The 25,943-nt window shown below is 54.7% G+C and overlaps 2 protein-coding genes and 1 non-coding gene across 5 annotated transcripts; all 3 read left to right on the top strand.

Moving 5' to 3' along the window:
* Nucleotides 1-1,028: 1,028 nt before the first annotated feature.
* Nucleotides 1,029-9,789, top strand: EEF2 (eukaryotic translation elongation factor 2). The gene is made up of 15 exons (XM_010999077.3): nucleotides 1,029-1,132; nucleotides 2,136-2,350; nucleotides 3,217-3,398; nucleotides 3,488-3,699; nucleotides 4,079-4,257; nucleotides 4,344-4,449; nucleotides 4,923-5,036; nucleotides 5,281-5,419; nucleotides 5,545-5,740; nucleotides 6,170-6,428; nucleotides 6,860-6,967; nucleotides 7,490-7,843; nucleotides 8,116-8,298; nucleotides 8,380-8,512; nucleotides 9,063-9,789. The coding sequence occupies exons 1-15, from the start codon at nucleotides 1,130-1,132 to the stop codon at nucleotides 9,254-9,256; spliced, it is 2,577 nt and encodes an 858-aa protein (XP_010997379.1). The 5' UTR covers nucleotides 1,029-1,129; the 3' UTR covers nucleotides 9,257-9,789.
* On the top strand, nucleotides 3,936-4,002 carry LOC116148557 (small nucleolar RNA SNORD37). The gene has a single exon (XR_004132085.1). It is a non-coding gene; the product is annotated as a small nucleolar RNA SNORD37 (small nucleolar RNA).
* Nucleotides 9,790-11,829: 2,040 nt separating the features above from the next.
* DAPK3 (death associated protein kinase 3) lies at nucleotides 11,830-25,161 on the top strand. Of its 3 annotated transcripts, none has more exons than XM_031436951.2 (9): nucleotides 11,830-11,917; nucleotides 12,934-13,074; nucleotides 19,063-19,423; nucleotides 19,697-19,826; nucleotides 20,089-20,137; nucleotides 20,391-20,417; nucleotides 21,515-21,667; nucleotides 22,399-22,444; nucleotides 22,903-25,161. In XM_031436951.2, the coding sequence occupies exons 2-9, from the start codon at nucleotides 13,013-13,015 to the stop codon at nucleotides 23,437-23,439; spliced, it is 1,365 nt and encodes a 454-aa protein (XP_031292811.1). In that variant the 5' UTR covers nucleotides 11,830-11,917; nucleotides 12,934-13,012; the 3' UTR covers nucleotides 23,440-25,161. The 3 variants fall into 3 exon arrangements, with proteins under 3 accessions (XP_031292811.1, XP_031292812.1, XP_010997378.2); XM_031436952.2 differs by having other exon boundaries at nucleotides 11,836-11,893; XM_010999076.3 differs by having other exon boundaries at nucleotides 11,836-11,940.
* The last annotated feature ends 782 nt before the right edge of the window (nucleotides 25,162-25,943 follow it).

Genomic DNA, 25,943 nt, shown 5'->3' with positions numbered 1-25,943 from the left:
CTTTATTAAGAATGAATATACTGAATTGAATGCCAATTCGTTCCCTGGAGCCAAAGATTTGGGAACTACAACCGTTTCTTAGGGTCATATTAGGACACAAACACAAAACAGTCTTCCTGCGCCTCCTCCTGGAGAAGAAATGAAACAGAAAATGAGATTGCGTATGTAAACAAGCTCTGAGCCCCCGTGCCTGCGACATGGCAAAACAGTCCCTGAAATGCTTTATTAATAGTCATGGTAGCTAATCTGTATATTCAGAACTGTGTCAGTCACAGCGCTAGTCCTTTTACATCTATTTAGTTAATTTTACTCTCCCCCAAACAGTGAGGTAGCACTGATTACCCTCATTGTGCAGATGAGGAAACTGAATAGAAGAAAATCCAAGTATCTAGTGTAAGAACACTTACAGTGGCGGAGCTAGTAAGGTGTTTTGTTCACTGTTATACCCACAGTGCTATATCTATAGCAATGCCTGGTATAGTAGATGTTCAATCTGTCTTTGTGGAATAAACTAATGATTAATACCTGGTTTTTAAAAAGCTTTATATTTTGAAATAGACAGGTAGTTGCAAAAATAGTACAGAGAGGTCCCCAGTACTCTTCCTTCAGCTTCCCCTAGTGCTGTCGTTTTACATAACAATATCAATCCCAGGAAATTGACCTTGGTACAATCTGCAGATCCTATTCGGATTGTAATATGCTTTAAATAGAAGTGCTTGGCATTTTGCAAACTGATACAGTTGCTGTGATACAACGTTCTCAGCTAAAACGGCGCTCTTCGCTTTTTGCATCTGAGTATTGCATCCTGGAAACTTGTACGCAGCTCTGGGCCAACCACGCCCCAGGGAAATCCAAGCGCGGAAGGCAGACCTTCCAACCTAGAGCGACCGCACGGACACCTAAGGGGTTGCGCCTAAGGGGTTACCCGAGGGAAGGGCGTCCATGCGCCTGCGCGCGGCGTCGCTTCGCCCCGCCCTCGAAGCGCGATCAGATGACCCACCCAACCGGCGTCGGCCTATAAAAGCTCAGGTGTTGACGTCAGTGTTCTCTTCCGCCGTCGTCGCCGCCATCCTCGGCGCGGCTTACAGCTGTTGGATCTGCTAGGGAGAATCCGCCGCCATCCGCCACCATGGTGAGCAACGCTATCCAGCTGGCTGTCTGAAAGGGCGGCGGGGCCCCGGTAGGGTCGGCGCTGCCGGGCCTCGAGCACTGTGGCATTCCTGACCGAGAGGAGACATGGCGGTGGCGGGGCCAGCGGGCCGGCGGGCTGGGAAAGCGGCTGCCGCCATGTCTACGCTCCGCACTGCTTGCCGAGCTCCGCTTCCGGGGGCGCCGCGGCCTCGCGGGGCCCCGGGCCCGGCTGAAGCTGGGTGGGCGGGCAGATACGATGATGTGGCAGACGCTGTAATGGCGGGCGCCGCGGGGAGAGGGGAGCCGCCTTATGTAACTCGCGGGCCGGGAGTTTGAGTTCGGTTTTCTGTCGGGAGCGGTATGCAGCAAAGAAATGGGAAAAGGAGGGGGAAGTAGGGGCTTTAGAAAGGCTCTCTTTGCGCTCTGTAATCTTGGGCCTGGTTCCCTTGTCCTTTCGTATCCTAGTTGTGAACACCTGACTCCGGAACCATGAAGTGGAGGGCTTGAGCCTGTTAGGGTTGCGCAAGCCTCCCACCCGACCGGGGGTGGCACATTTAGTGCGGGGATGGTTCTGTCTGGCCCCCCCCCCCCTCCAAGCGAGAGAGATGACCTTGGGTTTTAAAGAAGCCCTTCGGTCGGAAACCTTGGGAATATACGATTGGTAATACGGAGCGGTTTTGGGAGCTTAGATCTATGACGACCCTCGTGACACCCCAGTATTTGTACTCAGCCTGAAGGAAATCTGTTGTCACCTTTTGAGACCTACTCCCCAGTTCTTCTGCTTTGTCTCTTTTGAGTGACAAGTAGGATCCTGCTTTTCAGGGACGGGATGAGTTGCATTTTTAAAGGGATGTCAAGAAACGGGACGGTGTGTTTGGGGGGTGGTGGGGTGGCCCCAGGACCAGACCCCACTCGCAGTGGCGTAGCAGTCTCTTGACCAAAGTCTCCCTGCCAGCCCCATTCCTGGAGTGCGCAGTCTGAGTGTCCCCTTCCCCTGCCCCCAGGTGAACTTCACAGTAGACCAGATCCGGGCCATCATGGACAAGAAGGCCAACATCCGGAACATGTCTGTCATCGCCCACGTGGACCATGGCAAGTCCACTCTGACAGACTCCCTGGTGTGCAAGGCGGGCATCATCGCCTCCGCCAGGGCTGGGGAGACCCGCTTCACTGACACCCGGAAGGATGAGCAGGAGCGTTGCATCACCATCAAGTCAACGTGAGCAAGCCCTGCTGCCCTCTGGCCGGGGAGGGGTCAGGGAGGGAAGGTGCTTGCCACGCACCAGAGCCTTCGATGGTGGGTAGGAAGGACAGACAGTAGATGCCATCACTTTCCTGAGAGACTTCTGGGCAGACGGAGCACTTCGGTTGAACTGAGAGGAACAGTGAGGCATCTAGCGAGATAGGATGTGTTGCTTCCAGCAGGAGAGCACAGCGATGGGCGGTGTTAAGGGGTTTTGGAGAGAAAGGGGGCCAAGGGGCTCTTGGCAGTGCCTGGAGAAGTCTAGGAGAGGGCCGCTGGCATCTGAGAATAATGCTTGCTAAGAATCCTGCTCTGCACTTGGCAGGTGTCTCTTAATTTTCTGGCCCCAGAGGTCAGTAGGGTGAGAATCCGAGAAAAGTTGACTACCAAATGTCTCCCTTTGGCAATTTTTCCTTGGTTATTGCTCTGAAATATCACCTGGGCTTGCAGGGGGAGGGAAGGGTGAAAGGTAGTCTTTGGGGTTTCTAGGTCTTGCCTGATGGTGTAGTTGCTCTTTAAATCAGGTGTGTTGAACCTGGGAGGACTTTGGTACCTTTACACCTGGTACCAGGGAGGTAGGTGTTCCTGGCTGAGGGAGCTGCAGGTGATGGTTCCTGCATGGGAATTCTGAAGTTCATCTCTGGGGATGAGTAATACTGGGGGAGGAGACAGGTTGTAGTGTCTCCCTGGCTTCTTACTAGATCACCACTTCACTTACAGATCAAGAGTTTTAGCCGTGGCTCTCAGTAGGAACCTGAGTGACCCCAGGAATTCTGGGAGCAAAGTTTAAGAGCCAGGTTGAGGTGTGGCTTCATCTACCTGACCTGTCCCAATCCCTTCAGGGCCATCTCCCTCTTCTATGAGCTCTCAGAGAACGACTTGAATTTTATCAAGCAGAGCAAGGATGGCTCTGGCTTCCTTATTAACCTCATTGACTCCCCGGGGCATGTGGACTTCTCCTCAGAGGTGACAGCTGCCCTCCGTGTCACTGATGGTGCCTTGGTGGTGGTGGACTGTGTGTCAGGTAACCTGTGGGTGGCCCTTACAGGTGGCCTGGGACCTGGGGCTGTTCTCTCTCTGGCCAGTGGCGACCTGTCCCCTGCCCGTCCACAGGTGTGTGCGTGCAGACAGAGACAGTGCTGCGCCAGGCCATTGCCGAGCGCATCAAACCTGTGCTAATGATGAACAAGATGGACCGGGCCCTGCTCGAGCTGCAGCTGGAGCCTGAGGAGCTCTACCAAACCTTCCAGCGCATCGTGGAGAACGTCAACGTCATCATTTCCACCTATGGGGAGGGCGAGAGTGGCCCCATGGGCAACATCATGGTAGGGGCGCTGCCTCCCCTGCTGCATTCCCAGTACCCCCTCCCACTTCTCCCCTGAGGAACCACTGTTGTGTGGCCTCCTGGGGTTTTTTCAGAGATCCGAAAGCAGGGTTGCCAGGAACTTTGGAGAGACAAGGGGGCTGGATTTGGGAGGCTCTGGGCAGTGGGTCACCCTTGCTCAGAAGTGCATGGGGCAGTGCCCTTGGGGAGGGGGGTGGAGGCAGAGTTGGGCATCCTGTGTGTGATGACTAAAAATTTCTTCACTTTGACCTGATGGCTAACTGAAGAAATCGAACGTCTGAGGCCCATGATGCCCAGGGACTCTGAAGCTATGGTTTTTCTGTCCAATTGTCCCTACTCAAAGCTTTCTTGTCTCTTAGATTGACCCTGTCCTTGGTACTGTTGGCTTCGGGTCTGGTCTCCATGGTTGGGCCTTCACCCTGAAGCAGTTTGCCGAGATGTATGTGGCCAAGTTTGCCGCCAAGGGTGAGGGCCAGCTGAGGCCTGCTGAGCGGGCCAAGAAGGTGGAGGACATGATGAAGAAGCTGTGGGGAGACCGGTGAGTGCTGGAGACACAGCTAAAGTGTCTGGGGTCTTCTGACCCGGGTCTCCCCAGATTCCCCTAACTCAGGGATTCTCTGACAGGTACTTTGATCCATCCAATGGCAAATTCAGCAAGTCGGCCACTAGCCCTGATGGCAAGAAACTGCCAAGGACATTCTGCCAGCTCATCCTGGACCCCATCTTCAAGGTGAGCTGAGCTGGCTTGTGCTTGATGGATGTGTATCCCCTGTATTGTCTTTGGGCTTCCTGAGCATCCAGCCTGCTGCAGCAAGATGCCATGGGGCTGGGCAGGGCCAGGCCTCAAGGCAGCTCCTGGGATGAGGGGGAAGGCAGCACTAGGGTCTGGAGGCCCTCGGGGTTCTCAGCCTTGATTTTATTAGTCTCCCAGGCCCCTGGGTGTAAGGTGGGATGAGGTAGGAAGGTCTGGGCTTTGCAAGCTGGGGAGTTTTAACTGATTGTAAGTTAAAGCGTGCTCGAGTTCTGTGAGGTTTTTTTTTGTTCCTTAGGAGATTTTTCAATGACTTGTTTAAGTGGGTCAGGCCTTTGATGGTGAGGAGTTTTGCAGCCTTACCCTTACTCTGTCTGTGGCCTTAAGCTCCTTAGCAAGAAGCAGGCTTCCCGGTATGTTCCCAAACCCACTTTGCCACCTCTGGTTGTTAGGTGTTTGATGCGATCATGAATTTTAAGAAAGAAGAGACGGCAAAACTGATTGAAAAACTAGACATCAAGTTGGACAGTGAGGATAAAGACAAAGAAGGCAAACCGCTTCTGAAGGTGAGTGGAGGGTCCATTTCAGGAGTCCCCACCAGAGCTCTGGGTGCTTGTGGGGGCTAGAGGGTGGCCCGCCAGCCCTTCTTCCTTGTGGGCTTGGGCCTTGGTTCTTAGAAAGTGTCACCAGCAGAAGCCCCATCACCAGCAGGGGTGGGCAGGAGCACTCCCAAGTGTTGGTACTGCTCTTTGAGAATCACCTTGGGGAGCACGTGGTTCTTCCTCCTGAGCCTCATGATGCCTCCTTTAGGCTGTGATGCGCCGCTGGCTGCCCGCTGGGGATGCCCTGCTGCAGATGATTACCATCCACCTGCCCTCCCCTGTGACGGCGCAGAAGTACCGTTGCGAGCTCCTGTATGAGGGGCCCCCGGATGATGAGGCAGCCATGGGTATGTGGGGTGTGCCTGCACCCAGGGGCAGAACACTGGGCAGAGCCTCGGGTCTCAGGATGCTGGAAAGCTGAGCTGCAGGGAATCACGATGTCCCCTTTGGGGGTCCCTTTCTTGCTCCTCAGGCATTAAAAGCTGTGACCCCAAAGGCCCTCTTATGATGTACATTTCCAAAATGGTGCCGACCTCCGACAAAGGCCGGTTCTACGCCTTCGGCCGGGTCTTTTCAGGGCTGGTGTCCACTGGCCTGAAGGTCAGGATCATGGGGCCCAACTACACGCCCGGGAAGAAGGAGGACCTGTACTTGAAGCCGATCCAGAGGTGAGAGCTCAGCGGGGTGAGGGTGCCTGGTAGCACCTGTGAGCTGAGACTGCTTCCTCTGCCTCCCCCGCCTCAGCCAGCCTGCCTTCAGTTTAGCTCCTCAGGGCTCTGGCTGTATACTGGGTGCCACATGGTTTCCCTGTGGTGCTCACATCTGACCTAGGCCGGGGTGTGGAGTTCTGTACATGGCCCGGAGGAATGAGCTGTCTCACTCCCAGTTGCTGCAGCTCTGTGACCCCTGGGTAGTGAACGAGGCTCTGCTTTACACAGTCCGTGTCACCAGTGATTTCCTCTAGACAGTCAATATTCACTGCTTGGGGGTGGGGTGGCACTGCTCCAGACGAGTGACAACCGCAGACGAAGGAAGCTTTGATCATTTGGGGATCTGGCGCCTGGTGCTGCTGGGTTGACACCTTATGTCTCCCCTAGGACGATCCTGATGATGGGCCGCTACGTGGAGCCCATCGAGGATGTGCCATGCGGGAACATCGTGGGGCTGGTGGGTGTGGACCAGTTCCTGGTGAAGACAGGCACCATCACCACTTTCGAGCATGCCCACAACATGCGGGTGATGAAGTTCAGCGTGAGCCCTGTCGTGAGGGTTGCCGTAGAGGCCAAGAACCCAGCCGACCTGCCCAAGCTGGTGGAGGGCCTGAAGCGACTAGCTAAGTCAGACCCCATGGTGCAGGTGGGTGGCCCCTGACCAGAGGCAGTCCATGCAGGGGGTGACTGGTTGGCTATGTGGTATGGCTGAGCAGGAAAGATCCTAGTGGCTGCTCATGAAAGTAGAGATTTCCAACTGTTTGGAAAATCACCTGTGCTGGGCACACCAACCCTGGCAGAGCTGCTGCCTGGTTATGTAGATGGTGGTTTCCTACCCAGGATTCCAGCCCTCTCTCATAGGCTGCTTAAGGTGTCTAGAGTGGTCGAGCACTAGAAGGCCAAAGCTGAAAACCACCTGAAGGGCCCTGGCACCTTCCCCAAAAAAACCCACTTTGGGAGTCTCCAGCTGGGTGGAAGCTTGGATCCGGCTTTCCACCTGTTCCCTAGAATCCCTTGGGTTCCCCGAATCTGTCCTGGGGTTTGTGCACAGGGGGTGACTTCTTGGGGCCTTTTCAGTGCATCATTGAGGAGTCTGGAGAGCACATCATCGCGGGGGCTGGCGAGCTGCACCTGGAGATCTGCCTGAAGGACCTGGAGGAGGACCACGCCTGCATTCCCATTAAGGTGAAGCCTGGTGGGGTCGGATGGCTGGAGGCCCAAGGTTCCCAGGAGGAAGAGGGTAGAGAGCACAGACCAGGATCCCGGCTGATTGGGGCACTCCCTCCTTCCTCTGTGCTCATTCCTGCCAGTAATATGTACTGTTGTGATAGCAGTGGCTTAGATTTCTCTCCAAGGCTGGGGTGGGAGGGGTCTGCTTCTTAGAGACAAATTCTAGAAGTTTCTGAAGGGTGCAGACACTGAGGTTCTAGCCCCAGCCCCGCACCTGACTGGTGTGCTCTGATTTGTGTTCTCTGCTTTTTCAGGGAACTGAGCTGTCCGTTTTTGTGTTTAACCAGTGGGCATCCTCTGTGTGAAGCAAATAGCTGCACACCTCATGCTTAGACTGGAGTGAGACGTGCATGGCTCTGCCATCAGATCAGATGTGTTCTGGTTCCTGGGCGCTCGTTAGGAAGGTCTTCTGTTCAGATGACTCCTGGGTGCCTCTGCTGCCTATGGGCAGGCCTGACCTTTATACTCCTTTTGCAGAAATCTGACCCAGTTGTCTCGTACCGTGAGACTGTCAGTGAGGAGTCAAATGTACTCTGCCTGTCCAAGTCCCCCAACAAGCACAACCGGCTGTACATGAAGGCCCGGCCCTTCCCAGACGGCCTGGCTGAGGACATCGACAAGGGCGAGGTGTCTGCCCGCCAGGAGCTCAAGCAGCGGGCCCGCTACCTGGCCGAGAAGTACGAATGGGACGTGGCTGAGGCCCGCAAGATCTGGTGCTTTGGCCCTGATGGCACCGGCCCCAACATCCTCACTGACATCACCAAGGGTGTGCAGTACCTCAATGAGATCAAGGACAGCGTGGTGGCCGGCTTCCAGTGGGCTACCAAGGAGGTGAGGGGCTGCTCAGGCAGCGCACCGGTGGGTCTCAGCAGGGTGCTTTCCCGTGGGAGTCTCCAGATAACCTGTGCTTGATTCCCTGTTGAAGTGGGGTGATGGTCCTGTCTCCTGGAAGGGGACCTAGGAAGGCCGAGTTAGGCAAGACCCACTTTTCCCTGTGGGTGGAGACCTGGAGGAGTTGGCACAGAGCTATGTGGCTGAGCTGTTCTTAGGGGCTGCAGTGGAGGCAGGTTCTTGATGGTGGTGTCTGCTGCCTTTTTCTGTAGGGGGCGCTGTGCGAGGAGAACATGCGGGGCGTGCGCTTCGACGTCCACGACGTGACATTGCACGCAGACGCCATCCACCGCGGGGGTGGCCAGATCATCCCCACGGCCCGGCGCTGCCTCTACGCCAGCGTGCTGACCGCCCAGCCCCGGCTCATGGAGCCCATCTACCTTGTGGAGATCCAGGTAGGGAGGCCTGGCCATCTGGCTCCTCTTCCTGGGCCCGTCCTGCCCAAGAGCTGCTGACAGCTTTTCTTTGCCTGACAGTGTCCGGAACAAGTGGTTGGTGGCATCTATGGTGTCCTGAACAGGAAGCGGGGCCACGTCTTCGAGGAGTCCCAGGTGGCTGGCACCCCCATGTTTGTTGTGAAGGCCTACCTGCCTGTCAATGAGTCATTTGGTGAGTGCCAGCCTGGTGTGGCCCTCAGATAGCCACTGCTCACCGTCGTCAGAGTGGAGCCCAGCAGAGCCCACCTGGTCTAGGACAGCCCCACTTAGGTCCTCACATGGGGCCCGGGCTGGGTCTGATGGGAGCTGTTGACATAATCTGCTAACTGGTGCTTTCTGCTCTGTCTTACTTGGGAGGTGGGAGCAGCATAGTTGAGGTGACCTTTTTCTCACGTGGGTTCAGGAATTAGAGGGGAGGGTCCTTGGGTCTGTAAATTGAAGAGCAAGGCTTGCAGAGCAGCTGTGCTTTATCCCGGGTTCATCCGGAGAAGGAGTGGGTGGAGACCAGAGGCCCAAAAAGGGCAGCACTCCCTCACTTGGTCATCAGTAGTCTTTGAGGGAGTTTTGGGGTTGTGTGCTTAACATCTGACACATCCCAGGTTGGCTTGGCTCTGATCCTCTGGCGTGGGCCCGTGTCCCCGCCTTCCCCTCTGGGGCTGCTAAGGGGCTGTGAAGCACTACGCCCGGGGCTGCCAGTGAGCGCCACCTCTTCCTCTCTGCAGGCTTCACTGCTGACCTGAGGTCCAACACCGGTGGCCAGGCCTTCCCCCAGTGTGTGTTCGACCACTGGCAGATCCTGCCCGGGGACCCCTTTGACAACACCAGCCGCCCTAGCCAGGTGGTGGCAGAGACGCGCAAGCGCAAAGGCCTGAAGGAAGGCATCCCAGCCCTGGACAACTTCCTGGACAAATTGTAGGCGGGCTCCCTGCAGCCTGCCTCCTGGTGGGACTCAGCGCAGCCCCCGCGCCTGGGAACAGGTGACCACAGCAACAAGCCCCCACATTCTCCACGACACCTTGAGACTGTCCAGACCCAGTAATTCTCTGCCTGACCGGTTTCTGGGGCCTACTCCGTGCCATCGCTCAACATGAACACTTGATGACGTTTTCTTTCGATATTTATTTCCAGATTTGAGGCAACAGAAATATCCTTACAGCAGGGACTTACCTGGCCTGTGGGGATGGGGAGATGGGACACCCAACACTTGATTTTGTTTCTTCAGAGGGAAACTCAAATGTCCATAAAAAAATTAAAACAAATTGCATTAAGAGGTTTATTTGGGTAAATGGTCCGTAGTGGATTTTCCTCTAGAAGGGGGAAGGAACAAGCGGGTAGACGTTCTCTTTGGACAGAAACTAGAAGGCAGGAAATCCTGTGCAGTGTCACCATGAGCACCTCCAGCTGTACTAGTGCCATTGGAATAATAAATTTGATACGGTGGTGATCGTGTGTGTGTGTCCACGTGTTCCTTCACCATCCACTCAGGCTGCCCCTGCCAGTGCGTGGTGGTTGGTGCTATCCCAGTACAGTGTTCAGTATCATTTCAACGTGTCAGAAGGTCACACCAGCGGGTCCAAGACACGTGATCCAGGCCGGTCCAGTAGTACATCTGTCACCCAGGGCCAGCCAATGGCACTTCTGTGATGGTGGAACTGTCCTGCATCTGTGCTGTTCTGAGGGGCAGCCACTGGCTCCATGTGTCTCCTGAGCAGTTGAAACTGGAGCAGCCCCAGAACCAGATTTTTGACCTTTAGTTTTAACTACATTTCCATAGCCTGACGGGGCTGGTGCTGTTAGTGCAGGCTTATAAAATTGCTTTTTGTCTTACCCCATCAAAACTTGTAACTAGTGAAGCACGCTAGGGGCTCACTTGTAAAAGTTCCTAGGATGTGGTAAAGACCCCTTACCTAAATTCTGTGCTCGTACCAGCTCCTTGAGCAGCAGTGAAGATTCCTTTGTCAGATTCTCTGGGTTTGTCAAAGAGTTTAACTCGGATTTGTTATATACGGGTTGTCCTCAGGCAGATGGGGAGAGTGAAGTACTGGTGGGTTATTGGCCAGGAGGTTGGCCAGGCTGCCCAGGCCTAAGCTTCACTAATGTGTCCATGAGGTTTCAGCTTTATTGCTGAATCTAAGTGGAAGGAGGAGAAAAAAGTAACGATATCAGACATTTTTGGCGCTAGATGACCAAGGTCAACATCAGTGATGAATCATGATAATGTAGACCCTTGATGTGATGAGAATGCTGCTCTGTGGTTTTCATAAAACCCATCATCCCAGTCTAACCATGAGAAAAACAGGCAAATCCCAATTCAGGGGACTTACATAAAATACCTGACCAATCCTCAAAGCTCATTAAAAATCGGAAACCGAGAAGCTGTCCCAGCCCAGAGGAACCTAAGGAGGCATAACTAAATGTGACATGGGAAGATAAAGGACATTAGGGAAAAACAAGGGAGTCTATTCTGAATAAAGTATGGACTTTGGTTAACGTTTCACTGTTGGTTCATTAGTGGTGGCAAATGTACCAGACTAATGTAAGATGTAATGATAGGGAGAACTGGATATGGGAGAAGGCACTGCTGTAGCTGTGAACTGAAGTTCAGTAAGGGTGCAGGAAGGCGATCTCCAGGCAGGAGGAACAGCTTGTGCCAAAACAACGGCGGAAATGAGACGTTTGAGGTGGGAAGGAAGACAAATCGTGTTGGAGTGAAGAAGAGGGAGACTTGCCAAAGTCAGGGCGGTTAGCAAAGACAAAGAGACACAGGGTCTGTGTCAGACGGCATCTAAGGTAGTTCTGCATAGAAAGAATCTCAGCTATGCCTTTAAGGGCTATGTGACTTTGGCTGGATCTGTTCCCCCAACTGTAGAGTGGGTAAAGATATTACTGTATTTTACCTTCTCAGGTTGATTGGTACGCATTTAAGGTTCATTCAGCAGTAGCTGCTATCATTTATCTTAGGTCGAAAAGGAGTCACGAAACAATCCTCAAGAGTTAACGGCAACACCTGACTGACCTGATTCGCGTTTTTACGTATTTGGAAGTTGGGTAACATTTTACAGAGGAGGAAACTGCCACTCAAGGGCTTAAACAGCCCCAGGATCCACCCCAGGAGCTGTCATACCGGTTCTGGTCCTTGGATTCGCGTATCATGCCCAAGAAAGGCAGGAAGAGCGACGCAGGACTTCAGCATCCCGCCTCCCGACTTCAGAGCCGCGTCGGAGAATGGGCGGGGCGGACCAGGGGCCGGAAGTCGGAAGGTCAACTTCCGTAAGCTTGACCGGCGTTCAGTACAGCCAATCAGCTGCAGGAAGGCGAGGCTTTTCCAGAGACAGCATTGCTGAGGAGGGTGGGACGCCCGCGGGCCAGGGCTTGGAAGGTGGTGGAGGGCGGGGCTTCGTGAGCGGCGGGCGCACTGACCAGTGGGCCGTGGGATCTGCCTCTGGGGGGCGGGAGCTGGCGGGCGCGGTGACGTCGCACGGGTCGGCACTTCGAGGCAGCCGAAGCGGCGGCGCCCGAGGACGCGGCGGCGGCCAGCGCGGCTGAGGGGCCGGTCCGTGGTGCGGGGCCGAGGAGGGTGCGGAATGGGCTCGGTCTGAGGTTGGCGGATGGAGGGGCCCTCGGGGGAGTTGAGGGGTGACGTTTAGGGACCCCTGGGATGACCTGGCCGGAGGAGGTGGACCGGGGCCTGTGAGGGGCGTGGTGGCATCTGGGACGCTGGAGCAGGGGCGTTAGGGGTTGGGGAGACCTTGGAGGCTTCTATGACGGAAGCCATCGGGGTCTGCCTTGGGGCCTGTGAGAAGGCTGGGGGTGAAGGACGATGGAGGAGACTCTCAAATGTGGCCCTTTGCGGGGTCCCGTTTGGGGCTTGGAGACTCGGGGTGGGGGACTTTGAAACCTTGAAGGGTGGGCGTTTTCGAGGAGCGAGGAGAAAGAAGTTAGCTTTGCTAGGACAGTGGAAGTCAGGGGCAGGCAAGAGTGAGTAGGGACCTTGCAGGAGCTTGGAAGCCATTGTCCAGTTCCCGGGGAATTCAAGACTGAGGGGAGTAAGAGATGGGGTGAGCACTGCTGCGGGGCGTCTTAAGAGACCAGCCGAGATAGGGAGGGGGTGTAGGAGTAGCGCGGGTAAGGACAGGGAGGGGTTGAGGTTGCAGATGGGCAGGGAGATGGGAGTGTGTTGGGACTGGAACCAGTTAGGAAACTTGTCAGAGAATCAGGGAGCCCCAGGGTTTGGTGGTGTGAAGAATGTGGGGGAACTTGCAGGAATGTGTGGGGCTCTGGACGAACATGTTGAGAGAGGCCTGGGAAGGAGAGGCAGGGAAAGACTGGGGCACTGTGGAGAACCAGAGGTATGTGCTTGGCGGGAGTTGTGGGAGTGAAGGTGGCACAGTGGGGCTAATACTGACCTATTGGGTGGTGTGATAGCTAAATGAGATGACACAGGAAAGTACCCCACCCACCAAGTGCAAGTGCTTTCTGTGAGGAGCGTGGAGTTTCACTGTGGGGTGATGTGAAACCTGTTTTTGGGGAGCGAGTCTGTTCACCTAGAAGTAATGGCTGGCATCTCCTTTCCTACTTCCCTGTCTCCTCCAGGGTCACAGCTAGAGGATTCCCCGGGCCACTGTGACAGTTTTCACTGGAGTGGAAGGTGCTGGAAGGCAGACCGGCCACCATGTCCACATTCAGGCAGGAAGATGTGGAAGACCACTATGAGATGGGGGAGGAGCTGGGCAGGTGAGCAGTGTGCCCTCTGATGGGGCTCTGGAGAAGGGGGGAGAGTCACTGTTGGGTTTTCTGGAAGTATTTCCTCTCCTGTCCTTCATCCTACTCTCCGAGAAGGCATGAGTCAGTATCATGTGCTGTGGAACGAGTTTGGGCCTTGGAGTCTGCCAGTCAGGGCCTAGAATTCTTGCTCTGACATTCTCTGTGCATTTTCTTTGGGGAAAAACATAACTGAGTATATATGGTACCTAATACAGTGCCTGGTATATGGCGTGAGAGCAGAAGATTTTGCAGGTTTTGTTGGTAAAGGTCTGTCCCTCTCTTTAATCCTTTCTTGTTGGGGGCAGTTGAGTCTCCCCAGCTCTAGTACGTTTCCAGGGAAGGCCTCCTGTCGGAGCCCACACCCTTGCCAATTGTTAGCATTCTTATGGGAAAGAGCGGAGTTTTCCCGATCCAGCCTGGCAGCTGATTTCCTGCCTGGCTGGGCCTTGGAACTGTCCCCTGGGAGCTCCCCTGCCTAGGACTCGCCAGGCACCATCCTTTTTCCGCAGAGCCTCAAACCTTATTTGGTGAGTGTATTGCTGGCTGGCCTTCCCAGAGCCGCCTTGGCTGCCCCGTGATGTCAGCAGAAGGGAATGTAAATAACTGAGCCGTTCATCAGACCTTTGCTGAGAGTGTGTGGGGCTCTTTTGGGATTCTGAAGTCTCTCCTTTAGAAATTTCCCCTGTCGGAGTGATAGAGAATGCAGGCTGTCCCCCACCCCCAAGGAAATCTCATACTCCTGCTGAAAATGTATTAGGGTCTCCTGAGGGTAGTTTGGCAAAAGTCAGCAAAAATATGTGTATTCCCTGCAATCCACTGATCCCACTTCTGGGGTTAATTCTTTGGGATTAGTTCGTGCGTGGACCTAAGGATCTAGGGACAGGGAGAGTCACCCTAAGAATTTTATATGAGGGAACCCTCTTCAGTGGCTACCTCAGTACTGCCACCTCACGGATGGACTACTATGCAGCCATTAAAAAGAGCCAGGCACCTCGTGTGACGTGAGCCATGTAGGAAGTCTATTGAGATTTTCCAGTAGCTGTGTCAATTTTTGCAATTTTAATAATATATTCTATTTCACCTGATATGTCAAACTATTATCATTTTGCTTGTGATCATTATAAAAATTATTAATGAAACAGTTTATTGCTTTTTGTTGTTGTTATAGAAGGTCATTTATTGATATGAAAAGGTGTTTAGGACATACTTACGTGTGAACAAAGTAGATTGTAAAATAGCATAGCAGTTTTTGTGGAAAATATATATGTATGTATCGCGAAAAAAGACTTGCAGGGATAGCCACTAAAGGGGTAACAGTGCTTATTCCTGGGAAGGGAGTGTACAGGTGTTCATTTTATTCTGTGTTTACCTGCATTTCCTTTTTTTCTATAAATCACATAATTTGCTTTTGTAATAAGAAACTTTATTATTATTATTATTATTATTATTATTATTATTATTATTATTATTATTATTATTATTATTTTGGCAGGAGGAGGTAATTAGGTTTTATTATTTATTTTTAGAGGAGGTGCTGGGGGTTGAACCCAGGATGTCGTGCATGCTAAGCATGTGCCCTACCACTTGAGCTATATCCTCCCCCCCAAAATTAATCTATTTCAAATCTTCATTTTGATTAAAAGAAAACCATTTAAAAAAATGACTTTTTTCAGAAGCAGAAATGATTTCCAGGTTGCCACAGATGCAATGATTTTGTTCTCTGCAGAAGCTGACAGGAAACTTCACAGTCATAGCCCAAGTCAGATTCCAGGGGAGAAGGGTGCTTCCTGCAGCTTCAGGGTGCTCTCTTCATCTCCCCTGCCTTTTTTTTGACAGGGAGCCTTTGAAATCTGATGTGTCTTGCATGCTCACAGCACATCTCCATTCAAGTGTCTCAGTTGACAGCTTCCGTGCAGTCAGTGGCTGCTATCTTGGACAGTGTTGCCCTGTGTAATGATCTGGAATGTTCTTGGAAACACGTGGGATGAAGGATTAATGCCACAAAACACTGTGCATACTGTGCTGCAGTTTGTATAAAGTGTAGATGTTGTTTGGACATCGGAGTTCGGGGCTGTTTTTATATTACACTTTCATTCATCTGCGAAGGGCCCTACCAGGCAGGTACTGTTATTACCCCATTTTATGGATAAAGAAACAGGCTGAGAGCTGGGAAGCAGCTTGTCCAAGGCCTTATAGACCATCAGTGGCCTGACGGGATTCAGACCTAGAGACCATGCCCTGCTGGCTACAAAGCCCAGGCGTGCTGGAACCAGTGGTGGGCGTCCAGCTTCCTCCGCCCACTCCAGTAATGGCCCCAATGTCACATGTCCGAGCTTAGCCCTGCATGTTGGGAAGGGAGTGTGGCTTTCTGCCCAGACACTACCCACTTTCAGACGCTCACTTTGCACACTCTGACTTTGGCTACTGTGAGAAGTGTTGGGTCTCAGAGGCTGGATCCCGCTGGAATTCGGTTTCGAGCAGAGCTGAGTCTTTCCCAAACCTGGTTATTAACTGTCTAGGGGCATCGCCGTGGTGACCTGGGCCTGGAGTAAAGCAGGGCTGTGTTCTCTCCCCAGGAGTCACAGGGCTGAAGGAACTGGGAGTGAGTGTGGATGTTTAGGGAGGGTTCTTTCCTCCCAATTCAAGTCACCTTGACGGTCTTGGGAAATAAGTTAATCTGTGGTCGGTCAGTGTGGACATCTAGCCTGGCCCCCACGTGACGGAGTGCTGTGTGTGTCTGTATTGGTTAGTGCTGGCTGCGTGGCAGAGTGCCACAGACCGGGGGTTTGAACAGTGGAGATTGATTCTCCTGGTGCTGGAGACTGGGAGTCCAAGATCAAGGTGTCTGGAGGGCTGAGTCCTTCTCTCCTTGGAGATGGCTGTCTTCTCCCCACATCCTCACTGGGTCTTCTCTCTGTGTGTCTGTGTCCTAATCTCTTATAGGAACACCAGTCATACTGGATCAGGACCCACCCCGGTGACCTGTTTTAACTTAATTCTCTCTTTAAATACCCATCTCCAAATAGTCACATTCTGAGGTCCTGGGTTAGGATTTGGGGGGTGACACAGTTCAACACCTAACAGTGTCTTTGTCCCTGTCCCCATGAGCTCTGTCTTACTTGTCTTTGTTATTCCAACTTGGAATATTTGAGAGTTAGGCCACATGTCCAGTGCTTAGCACGGTGCTCCCAGCAAGTGGTGAACACTCAGCATTCTGGTCATTGCCATCAGGGTGTCATTGTGGGGTGGGAGCGGGGCCTGGAAGAATCTGCTTGGTTGATGTAGGCCAAGGGGAGAAGGAAGGACATTTTAGATTGGGGGACATTAGCTAAGATGTGCAGAGGGCAGGAGCTCAGTGTACCCAGGGGACCGCTGTGGTGGACTTGGGTAGGGGGTTGAGGCCTGGTCAGGAACATTTGACATTTTTCAACTGACCTATGCTCTGGCTTTTAGACTAGTGTTTGAGTTTCCTGTTGCTGCTATAACAAATTACCACAGTTAGTGGCTTAGAAGAGTATGCATTTATTATCATAAAGCTTTGGGAGTCTGGAGTCTAAAATGAATCTGCAGGGCTGGTCCCTCCAGAGGCTCCAGGGAGAAGCGGCTCCTGCCTCTCCCAGCTTCTAGAGGCGCCGCATCCCTGGCTCGCGGCCACCCCCCTCCATCCTCACCGCCAGCAATGCAGCGTCTCCTGTCTCTCTCTGACTGACCCTCCTGTCTCCCTCTTATAAGGACCCTTGTGGTGACACTGGGTCCCTGGGGAATCCAGGGTCACCCCCATCCCAGGGGCCTTAACTTAATCTTGTCTGCAAATTCCCTCTGCCCCGTGAGGTGACATGTCTACAGGTTCTGAGGATTTAAATGTGGAGCATTATTTAGCCTACCTCGGTGCAGCAGTTTGTTCTTCCCACCTGCCCACCTTGAACTTCACCTGCCCAGGTATTTGTGGAGCATGTCTGTGGTGGCCCGCCGTGGGTGCCTTGGTGCCGCAGTGCTCACGAGGGCAGCGACTTAGGTACTTGCTGGCTGCAGGTAGCCCTGGGTGTCCCAGTGAGGTCCGCTTGCTGGGATACATGGTCATGAGGGCCCTGCCGGCTTGACAGAGGTGACCCTCACTCATCTGTCTCATTCTGCCTGTGCTGTCCTCCCTGTGCCCCGCCAACCTCAGAGATCCCTCCTGTCCCCAAGGCCTGTCTGCCATTTCTTCCTCCACTCACTCGCCCCCCATTCTCACCAGATGTCAGAAAGTCACCTGGTCTCCTTTCTGTGGACCCCTGATGGTGCTTTGTTGAAGTTTCTTGTCTGGAACGTGTGCCTTCTGTCTTCAAATTAGTCTCTCCACTTACGTGTGTGTACATATAACCTCTTGAGGCCAAGGTGCGTGCTGCACGGCCTGTGAGCCACCTCCAGCCCTAGTGTGGCCCGCTCGTGAATGTGGGATGGCTTTTTACTTTTTTAAAGGGTTGTAAAAACACACAAGAATTGTGACAGAGACCAGATGGCCAATAAAGCTTAAAATATTTACCCTCTGGCCTTTTTCAGTCAACTCCTGAGTGAAAAGCAAGTTAACAAAACTAAGTTCCTAGACAGCAAAAGAATTTGGACATTGGACAGCTCCCTGGAGTGCAGTAAATAGAATTTCTGTCTTTCTCTTAAAATAACCGCTGTCTTGAGATGTAATTCACACACCATACAGTTTACTTATTTAAAGTATACAGTTTAATAATCTTTACTATATTTCTCAGGATTTTGGAACTATCACCACTAAGTAATTCCAGATTGTTTTTAATCATCCAAAAAAAAAATCTCATCCCCGTTAGCAGTCACCTCCCCATCCTCTCCACCAGCTCCTGACAACCAGATATCCACTCTGCATGTCTGTGGATGTTTCACATAAATGAAATCACACACTGTGTGGCCTTTTGTGTCTGGCTTCTCTCACTGAGCATCATGTTCTAAAGAGTCATCCATGTTGTAGTGAGTGTCAATGCTTCACTTCTTTTCATGGCTGCATAATATTCGTTTGTGAGTAGACCACATTTTGTTTATCCATCATCCGTTGATGGACATTTGGGACATTTCCACCTGTTGGCTACTGTGAATAGTGCTGCTGTGAACATCTGTAGAAGAAGAACTTCTGTGGAGTGGAATTCCTGGGTCTGAGGGGAACTCACGTTTCACCAGCTGCCCCATTTTGCATCCCTGCCAGCCGCACACAAGGGTTCCACTTTCTCCACATCCTCGCTCTTCTCCCTTGTGAAAATGTGTGTACTTCTTTTACTATGCCCGTTGAATGGGAAGCTCTTTTGAATTCAATGGCTTTTCCTCTTTTATTTTTAGATTTTAAAAAACAGTGAAATACGCTGTGAGAAGTTGAATCATGTAGAATCATATCAAATAAAAAGTAAAAAAGCCCCTCTTCACTGTCCTCAGTCCCGCTGCTCAGAGATGTGTGTTGCTCATAGCTTGGTGTGTGTCCTTCAGGCCTTTCTGCTACATACACACACGTAAACGTCCCTGTAAGTGTCAGCACAGCATGTACTTTTTTTAAGCAGAGAGATCTCATTCCTCATGTTATTCTGCAGCCTTCTTCACGGTACAGGTCTTCACGGGTGTATTGCTTGTCAGCACAGAGTCACTCTCTTTTACGACTGCATAAAATTACCCTGGGCTTACCATGGTGGAGTCTGGTTCCCTTTTGTTAACCGTGGAGCCCTTTCCATTCTTTCACAGTTGGAGAAGCACCAGGCAGTCACTGTATCATGTGCCACTTTGCAGTCACGTGGGAGCACGTGCCGGGTGGGGTGGACTCTCAACGTGGTGGGGATGTGCATCCTCGTGGCGCCAGGAGCTGGGACGTGCTGTTGGAGAAGGCTGTGTTGTCCGAGTGGTGGCCCAGGTCCCATGAGCCCCGCGGCCCTCTCAGTGCCTGTTCCCTGCCCCGCTCTGTCCCTGCAGCGGCCAATTTGCGATTGTGCGGAAATGCCGGCAGAAGGGCACCGGGAAGGAGTATGCAGCCAAGTTCATCAAGAAGCGCCGCCTGTCGTCCAGCCGGCGGGGTGTGAGCCGGGAGGAGATCGAGCGGGAGGTGAACATCCTGCGGGAGATCCGGCACCCCAACATCATCACGCTGCACGACATCTTTGAGAACAAGACTGACGTGGTGCTCATCCTGGAGCTGGTCTCGGGCGGGGAGCTCTTCGACTTCCTGGCCGAGAAGGAGTCCCTGACGGAAGACGAGGCCACTCAGTTCCTCAAGCAGATCCTGGACGGCGTCCACTACCTGCACTCCAAGCGCATCGCCCACTTCGACCTCAAGGTGAGCCCGCTGGACCAGCCTGGCCACAGCAGGCGAGGGTGGGGGTCGAGAGGGTCCACCTCCCCTCGGCACAGGATGTCCCTGCGCAGGGTGTTGAGGAGACTGACTGGCTCAGGCCTGGACCTGTGCAGAGGGTCAGCGTGCCCACACCCACACGCTGGGATTGAGGGGAGCCCAGGGGCAGCTCAGTGCTGCTCCCAGAGACACCAGAGACGCTGGGCGGGCTGCAGCAGAGCGCCCCCGCAGCGCCCTGCCTTTCTGCCCCGCTCCCAGCCAGAGAACATCATGCTCTTGGACAAGAACGTGCCCAACCCGCGGATCAAGCTCATTGACTTCGGCATCGCCCACAAGATCGAAGCAGGGAACGAGTTCAAGAACATCTTCGGCACCCCAGAGTTTGTGGGTGAGGCCTGGCTTGGGCCTTGGGGGGCGCTGGGGGATTTCTGGCTGGCGTCGAGCAAGGTGGGTCCACCGGCCTCAAGTTTCCCTTCCCGCCCCTGGTGCCAGGCATGGGGACCTCAAGGCCTTGGGTTGGTGCTATCACCGTCCTGGCCTTCCTCGCTAAGAACCAGCCTTGCCTGAGGGCTGTGCTGCTCCTGTTGGCCATGTCCCCTGTGCCCCCTTAGACACACCCGCCACCTGACCCTTTCTCCTTGTCTCCGCAGCTCCCGAGATTGTCAACTACGAGCCCCTGGGTCTGGAGGCAGACATGTGGTGAGTAGGGGGCAGCGGGCCCAGGGCTGCCTTTGTCCTTTCTCCCTAGGGAATCCCCTGCCTGTCCCCAGGAGCTGCCAGGTCACAGCCACAGGCTGGGGTGTAGCCCATCCTTCTGGCCTTAGAGCTGTGGGGTCAGGGCCAGACAGACTGTTGCCTTAGAACAAAGGTTGGCCCCCTCGGGACTCTGGGGTTTGGGGAGCTGTGCCTACAGCAGAACTGATCCCTGTCTCTTCTGTGTGTTCTTCTCCAGGAGTATCGGCGTCATCACCTATATCCTGTGAGTACCTGCTTGGCGCGTCCTGCCCCCTCCTGGGGCCCTGCTGGGTCAGGAGGAGGGCTGGGAGGCTTCTGTGTGGGGGCAGTGAGCAGAACACAGGACCTCCAGCGCTCTGACCCGTCGCAGTGCTCAGTGACTCTGGATGGGTGGATGAATGAATTTGTGCAGGAGTGAGAGATGTGTTCTGGAGAATTCAAAAGGCAGGGCACCCTCGTGTGAAATAACCATGCAAGGTGCCTGCCAGGGCAGCATGTCCCCCTCAACTGCAGGCTGGCAGCTCAGGCATGTTGATTAAATTGCAGGCCACTGGGGACTAACTCAGCCGCCAGCGCCTTTCCCCCCTGGAGATCAGGGTGAGGATTGAAGTTCCATCCCTCTAACCCCTCTGCTAGCTTCGCGGCCACCAGCCCCTCCTCAGGCCGTCCCAGGGTCACCTCACTGGCATGCACTCAGGTGTGGCTGGAAGAGGCTTGTCGTGAATAACAAAAAATGCTTCTGTTCTCTGGAGCTGTTTCAGGAAACAGAACAAACACCGAATATTACAACAAAAGATGCTCCCACCTTGGCTTTAGGAAGTTACAGGGGTGTTAGGATCTGTGTGCCCAAGGATGGGAATGGAAGACTAAATGTGTATTTTTCACCCTAAGTCACCGTGTCACATGCCCAGAACCCCACAGGGTGGTGGTGTGGCCTCAGTGCAGCATGTCAGGAAGACATGACATCTGAATAGTCACTCGTGACTGCACTCGGCCACGTGCTGCAGTAGTGCCGGCCAGGACTCCTCCGAAAGTTAGCCACTTTCCCTCTAACAAATAAATGCTTCAGCGAAGGTGCTTCGAGACTACGTGCCTGTGTAGATACTTTTGAGTTTCTGAGGCGAGTTTTGTCCTCTCATTTCAGTGCCTGTCAGTGGATGGTGGATTTTCACTGCCTTCTGGGTGGCAGCCAGGGCATGGTCGGGGGTGGGTGATGGCCCGGGGCCTGGCGTCGCTTTCCTCTGCGTGTGGCCCCTTCTTGGGCATGGCAGAATTGGGTGGTGGCCTGGGCAGCAGCCTGGTCATGGCCTCGCGCCACTGAGCCCCGTGTCTGCCTGCCAGCTTGAGCGGCGCATCCCCGTTCCTGGGCGAGACCAAGCAGGAGACCCTGACTAACATCTCGGCCGTGAACTACGACTTTGACGAGGAGTACTTCAGCAACACCAGCGAGCTGGCCAAGGACTTCATCCGCCGGCTGCTCGTCAAAGACCCCAAGTAGGAGCACCAGGCTGGGCAGGGGGGTCCGGGGCAGCCTGGCACGGAGGGCCCAGCGAGTCCCCCAGAATGGGCACTGTGGTCGTGGACAAGTAAAACGTGTGGCCGAACTGCTACCTATTGTAATGGAATTGGCGTGGCTTCTGCTCTGGCTGGAGGGAGCACACAGAGGGCTTAGGCTGGCCTCTTAGGACGCTGTGTCTTGGCTTTTAATTTGTTGCCAATGTTTGAGATAGGAGGTTTCATGTAAGATTCCAGATTACTATTTTTTATTCCCTAGAAAAAAAATACTGGCAGCACGGAGCCCTCATTCACACAGAGGTGCCCCCGTTGGATACCGTCCTCCCCAGGCTCCTCCTCTGGGTGCTTGGGTTGTGAGACCCCAGTGTTGGGTCTCAGCACTGTTAACAAAATCCCTCAGAAAACACAGAGACCCTGGGGCCTGCACCCCCAGGCCCCTAGGTAGGCTCCTTGTGCTCAGCCAAGCAGGGTGGGAGCTCTTAATTGTGCCTGTACTTCCATGGTGGCTTCAGGGACTTGTTGCTGGGCTGGATGGTGACTTTAGGGAATTGGAAGTCCCCAGGGGCAGGTGCTTGAATCAGCCATATGTGGGGGCTGGGAGCCGGAGCTGCAGTGGGGAGAGCCTGGACCACCCCTTCCTGCTCTCTGCCCTGGGGGAGGACAGTGCAGGTGGCCCATGTGAGACTAACTAGGGTGGGGGGTTCTTCCAGGAGGAGGATGACCATCGCCCAGAGCCTGGAGCATTCCTGGATCAAGGTGAGGTGGTGGGGCTGTCCCCATGTAGGCATGGCAGGCGTGCCCAGTGCTCAGCACAGAGGAGTGGTCCTGGATGGTGCGGGGCATGCGGTGTTCACTGATGTGGTGTTGGAGCCGTTTCACTGAGACACCAGCCGGAACACACAGCCCATCTGCATGTACTGGGGCTCCCTGCCCAGAAACGTCCCAGAAAAGGGTCACCTGCAGGCCAGGGTCAGGGTTGGCTACCTTCTATAAAGGGTCAGAGAGTGATTATTTTTAGCTCTTCGGTCTCTGACACGACTGCCATCAGAATTAGAATTCAGGGCAGGAAAGCTCAAGGACCATGTGTACTTGAGTGGGCGTGGCTGTGTGCCAATAAAACTTCACTTACAAAAGTGAGCAGAGGGTTGCACATGGCCCTGGGTGGGCTGCCCGGGCTGGTGCCGGGTCCAGGCCACCCTTCCCTTCTGCTGCAGGCCATCCGGCGGCGGAACGTGCGGCGGGAGGACAGCAGCCGGAAGCCAGAGCGGCGGCGCCTGAAGACCGCCCGCCTCAAGGAGTACACCATCAAGTCGCACTCGAGCATGCCCCCCAACAACACCTACATCAACTTCGAGCGCTTCTCCAAGGTGCTGGAGGAGGTGGCAGCGGCTGAGGAGGGCCTGCGTGGGCTCGAGCACAGCCGACGCCTGTTCCACGAGGACATCGAGGCGCTGACAGCCATCTACGAGGAGAAGGAGGCCTGGTACCGTGAGGAGAACGAGAGCATCGGCCAGGACCTGCGGCGGCTGCGGCAGGAACTGCACAAGACCGAGGCGCTCCAGCGGCAGGCGCAGGAGGAGGCCAAGGGCGCCCTGCTGGGGGCCCGCGGGCTCAAGCGCCGCTTCAGCCGCCTGGAGAGCCGCTACGAGGCGCTGGCCAAGCAGGTGGCCTCAGAAATGCGGTTTGTGCAGGATCTGGTGCGCGCCATGGAGCGGGAGAAGCTGCAGGGTGGGGAGTGCAGCCTCCGCTAGGGCCTCCTGGGGTATGCGGTGTCCCGCAGCTCTGGGTGGCGCCCCCATCACCCTGGTGTGGCTCTCCCTGGAGGGCCCGCAGGCTGGAGGCTGACTTGGGAAGAGCGCTGGTCTGGAATGCACTTCGCGGGGCCCAGGAATTCACGGCCGACGGGAGGACCTTGGCTCGGCTCTGCCCCGGGAGGACGTGCTGGTCTGGCCTCTGCAGAGCCTGCGTCCCCCCCCCAGCTCAGCCCCTCTGTCCTGCAACTCAACTCTGGGGGCTTCTGGGCCAGTGTCCCCTCAGGAACTCTGAATTCTGTGAGGAGTTGACATCTCCAGTATGGAACTGGCCACAGTGGACACAGATGCCTCACACCTGGGGGTGTCAGCGTGGCAGCCTTTGTGCCCAGGGCTTGGGCCAGCAGCTTCAGGCCCTCCATGTGACCCAAGTGCATGGAGCCTTGGGGAGGGCCTCTGAGTGCCCGGGCTCGCCCCAGGGCTCAGAATTGATGGGCTCCTGCTGGACACCCCAGCTCCTCTTCTGCAGACAGGAGGCTGCTCCTCCCGGGTCAGTGGTGGAGGTGGCCTCTGAGCCCGGCCCTTCAGATCCCTAGCCCCTCACATTGTCCCCAGCCTGGGGCAGGGCACCAGGGCCAGAGCTGAGATGACCCAGCCCTCAAGGAGCTGTTGGTCTGGGGTAGTACTGGGGAGACCGTGTGGCAGGCACAGTGCCAGAATGCAGTAGAGAAAACAGCTAGCTGCAAAGGGGGTCTCCACTCCCCCCCGTGAGGCGGGCCCACTGGGGGCCAGGCGGGGAAGAGCTGCGGCTGCCCGCGGCCCTCCCCAGTGGGGCAGGCTGTGGAGCCATCCTCTCTCCAGCTCCCCGACAGCACAGAGCCCCTGACTCACCAGAGCCATCAGTGAGGGTCCCACCCTTGCCTCTTCCCCTGCCCCATCTCGCTGTCTCCTCCAGGGCTGCCTTGGGAACCATTAGGGCTTCAGGCCAGCAGCTCTCGTGTGGGCTCCGTGGAGTAATTGCTAGAGGCCCATGTTCCCAGTGTCCCCTCCCTAGAGAGCCCCAGGGACCCTTACAACCACCTCCCTGCCCATGCTCCATGCTGTCCCGTGCATGGAGCATCCCGTTCCACTGCCTCCCCAGTGTTTGCAGGAACACGCCTGTGGGAGGACCCTGGGAGAGCGTGCCCTGGACCAGAGGGTTAAGGGGGTTGAGCGAGCAGTTCCGCAGTGTGCCACTAGGTGCTGCCCTTGAGCGGCATTTGCACCCCAGAGGAAGTGCCAGGCTTCAATGAAACGTGGGTCCCTGGCCTGTGGCTGCCCTGAACTTGGAATTCTCTGTTGCTGGTTGTGTTAATCAAGGGATCCTGTGCAGCATCCCCTTAGCCCAAGAGGAGTCCTCGGGATGGAGGTCAACTCCAGCCGAGTGCAAGGAGGAGCTGGGCAGGTGGGCGGGTACTCCAGCTGTGGCCCTGGTTGGGGCTCAGGTCACAGAACCCTGCAGGACCGAGGAGGGCGTTGGAACCTAGCTGTGGGGCTGGCAAAGCCTTTGGTGGGGTGGGCCCGCTGTATCCCCCTCAGGACCTCCATTGTATGACATGCATGTCTCTAAGCATGTGCCTGCTTAGAAAAGGGAAATAAAGCCTGGCTTCCCGGCGTCCAGCTGTTCTCTGCTCAGGCCGGGGCAGGGACAGCCAGCCTTGGTGGTCACCTGGTGTCACAGCCTCTCTGGCCTCTTGTGTCTCCTTCCCTCTGTCACTGCCTGCACCTGCGCTCCTTGGGCAGAATAGGGCAGACCTGGGGGGCCCTGGAGGCTGCCCTGATCTTGGGGTTCAGCTGGACCCTGGTTCTTTCCATTGCGATGACTTGGAGGCTTCTGAGCAGCCAGAGTGGGCCGAGAAGGGTTTCCTGCCCTTTGTGCCCCTTGGGACACTGCCAGGTCACACGTGGGCTCCCCTGCCCTGCTTTGGGCTCACCTGGAGGAGGCGCCGTTGCTGCTTCTGCTGCCACTCTGTGGCCTCTGGGTGTGGAGTGGGCTCCGAGGACGGCTTCTCTGGTCCTCTGCTGCTTTCTGAGTGGCCCAGTCAGTCTTGTTACCTCGTTCCATGCATTGAGGGGCACATCACTCGTTTTTGTTTTTTTTTTTAATTAGTTTTAAACTGAGATACAACCCATAAAATTCATCCTTTTATAGCTCTTTTTGGTCAACAACTTCCATTTAAAATCTCAGTAAATTTCAGCTTTTGTCAAATGGTCAGATTTCCCCAGTCAGTCTATGATTGTCCTTTATAGCTGGCACCTGGCTGTTAGGGCTTCAAGACAGGGCTCTGAGCAGCACATCCCCAGATGGTACGTTGCAAAGTGTGGTCAGTCTGTGGCAGGAAAGGGGCGCGCAGTGTGGGTGCTTGTGTAAGATCAGTGGGCATCATCTTGGGTGCCACCTGCCTCCTGTGGAAAAGGAGGCGCTTCTCTGCAGTGCTGGAGGGTCTCTAGACACCAAGGGTGGT

Source organism: Camelus dromedarius, chromosome 27 (assembly GCF_036321535.1).
Source record: "Camelus dromedarius isolate mCamDro1 chromosome 27, mCamDro1.pat, whole genome shotgun sequence".
Lineage (NCBI taxonomy): Eukaryota > Metazoa > Chordata > Mammalia > Artiodactyla > Camelidae > Camelus > Camelus dromedarius.
This window is presented reverse-complemented; position numbering and strand designations above follow the sequence as displayed.

Coding starts and splice junctions, on each gene's coding strand:
- EEF2 (XM_010999077.3), top strand. Junction 2,351..3,216: donor TGCATCACCATCAAGTCAAC/GTGAGCAAGCCC, acceptor CAATCCCTTCAG/GGCCATCTCCCTCTTCTATG. Junction 5,420..5,544: donor GGATGATGAGGCAGCCATGG/GTATGTGGGGTG, acceptor CTTGCTCCTCAG/GCATTAAAAGCTGTGACCCC.
- DAPK3 (XM_031436951.2), top strand. CDS start 13,013: ATGTCCACATTCAGGCAGGAAGATGTGGAAGACCACTATGAGATGGGG. Junction 13,075..19,062: donor ATGGGGGAGGAGCTGGGCAG/GTGAGCAGTGTG, acceptor CTGTCCCTGCAG/CGGCCAATTTGCGATTGTGC. Junction 19,827..20,088: donor CGGCACCCCAGAGTTTGTGG/GTGAGGCCTGGC, acceptor TTGTCTCCGCAG/CTCCCGAGATTGTCAACTAC.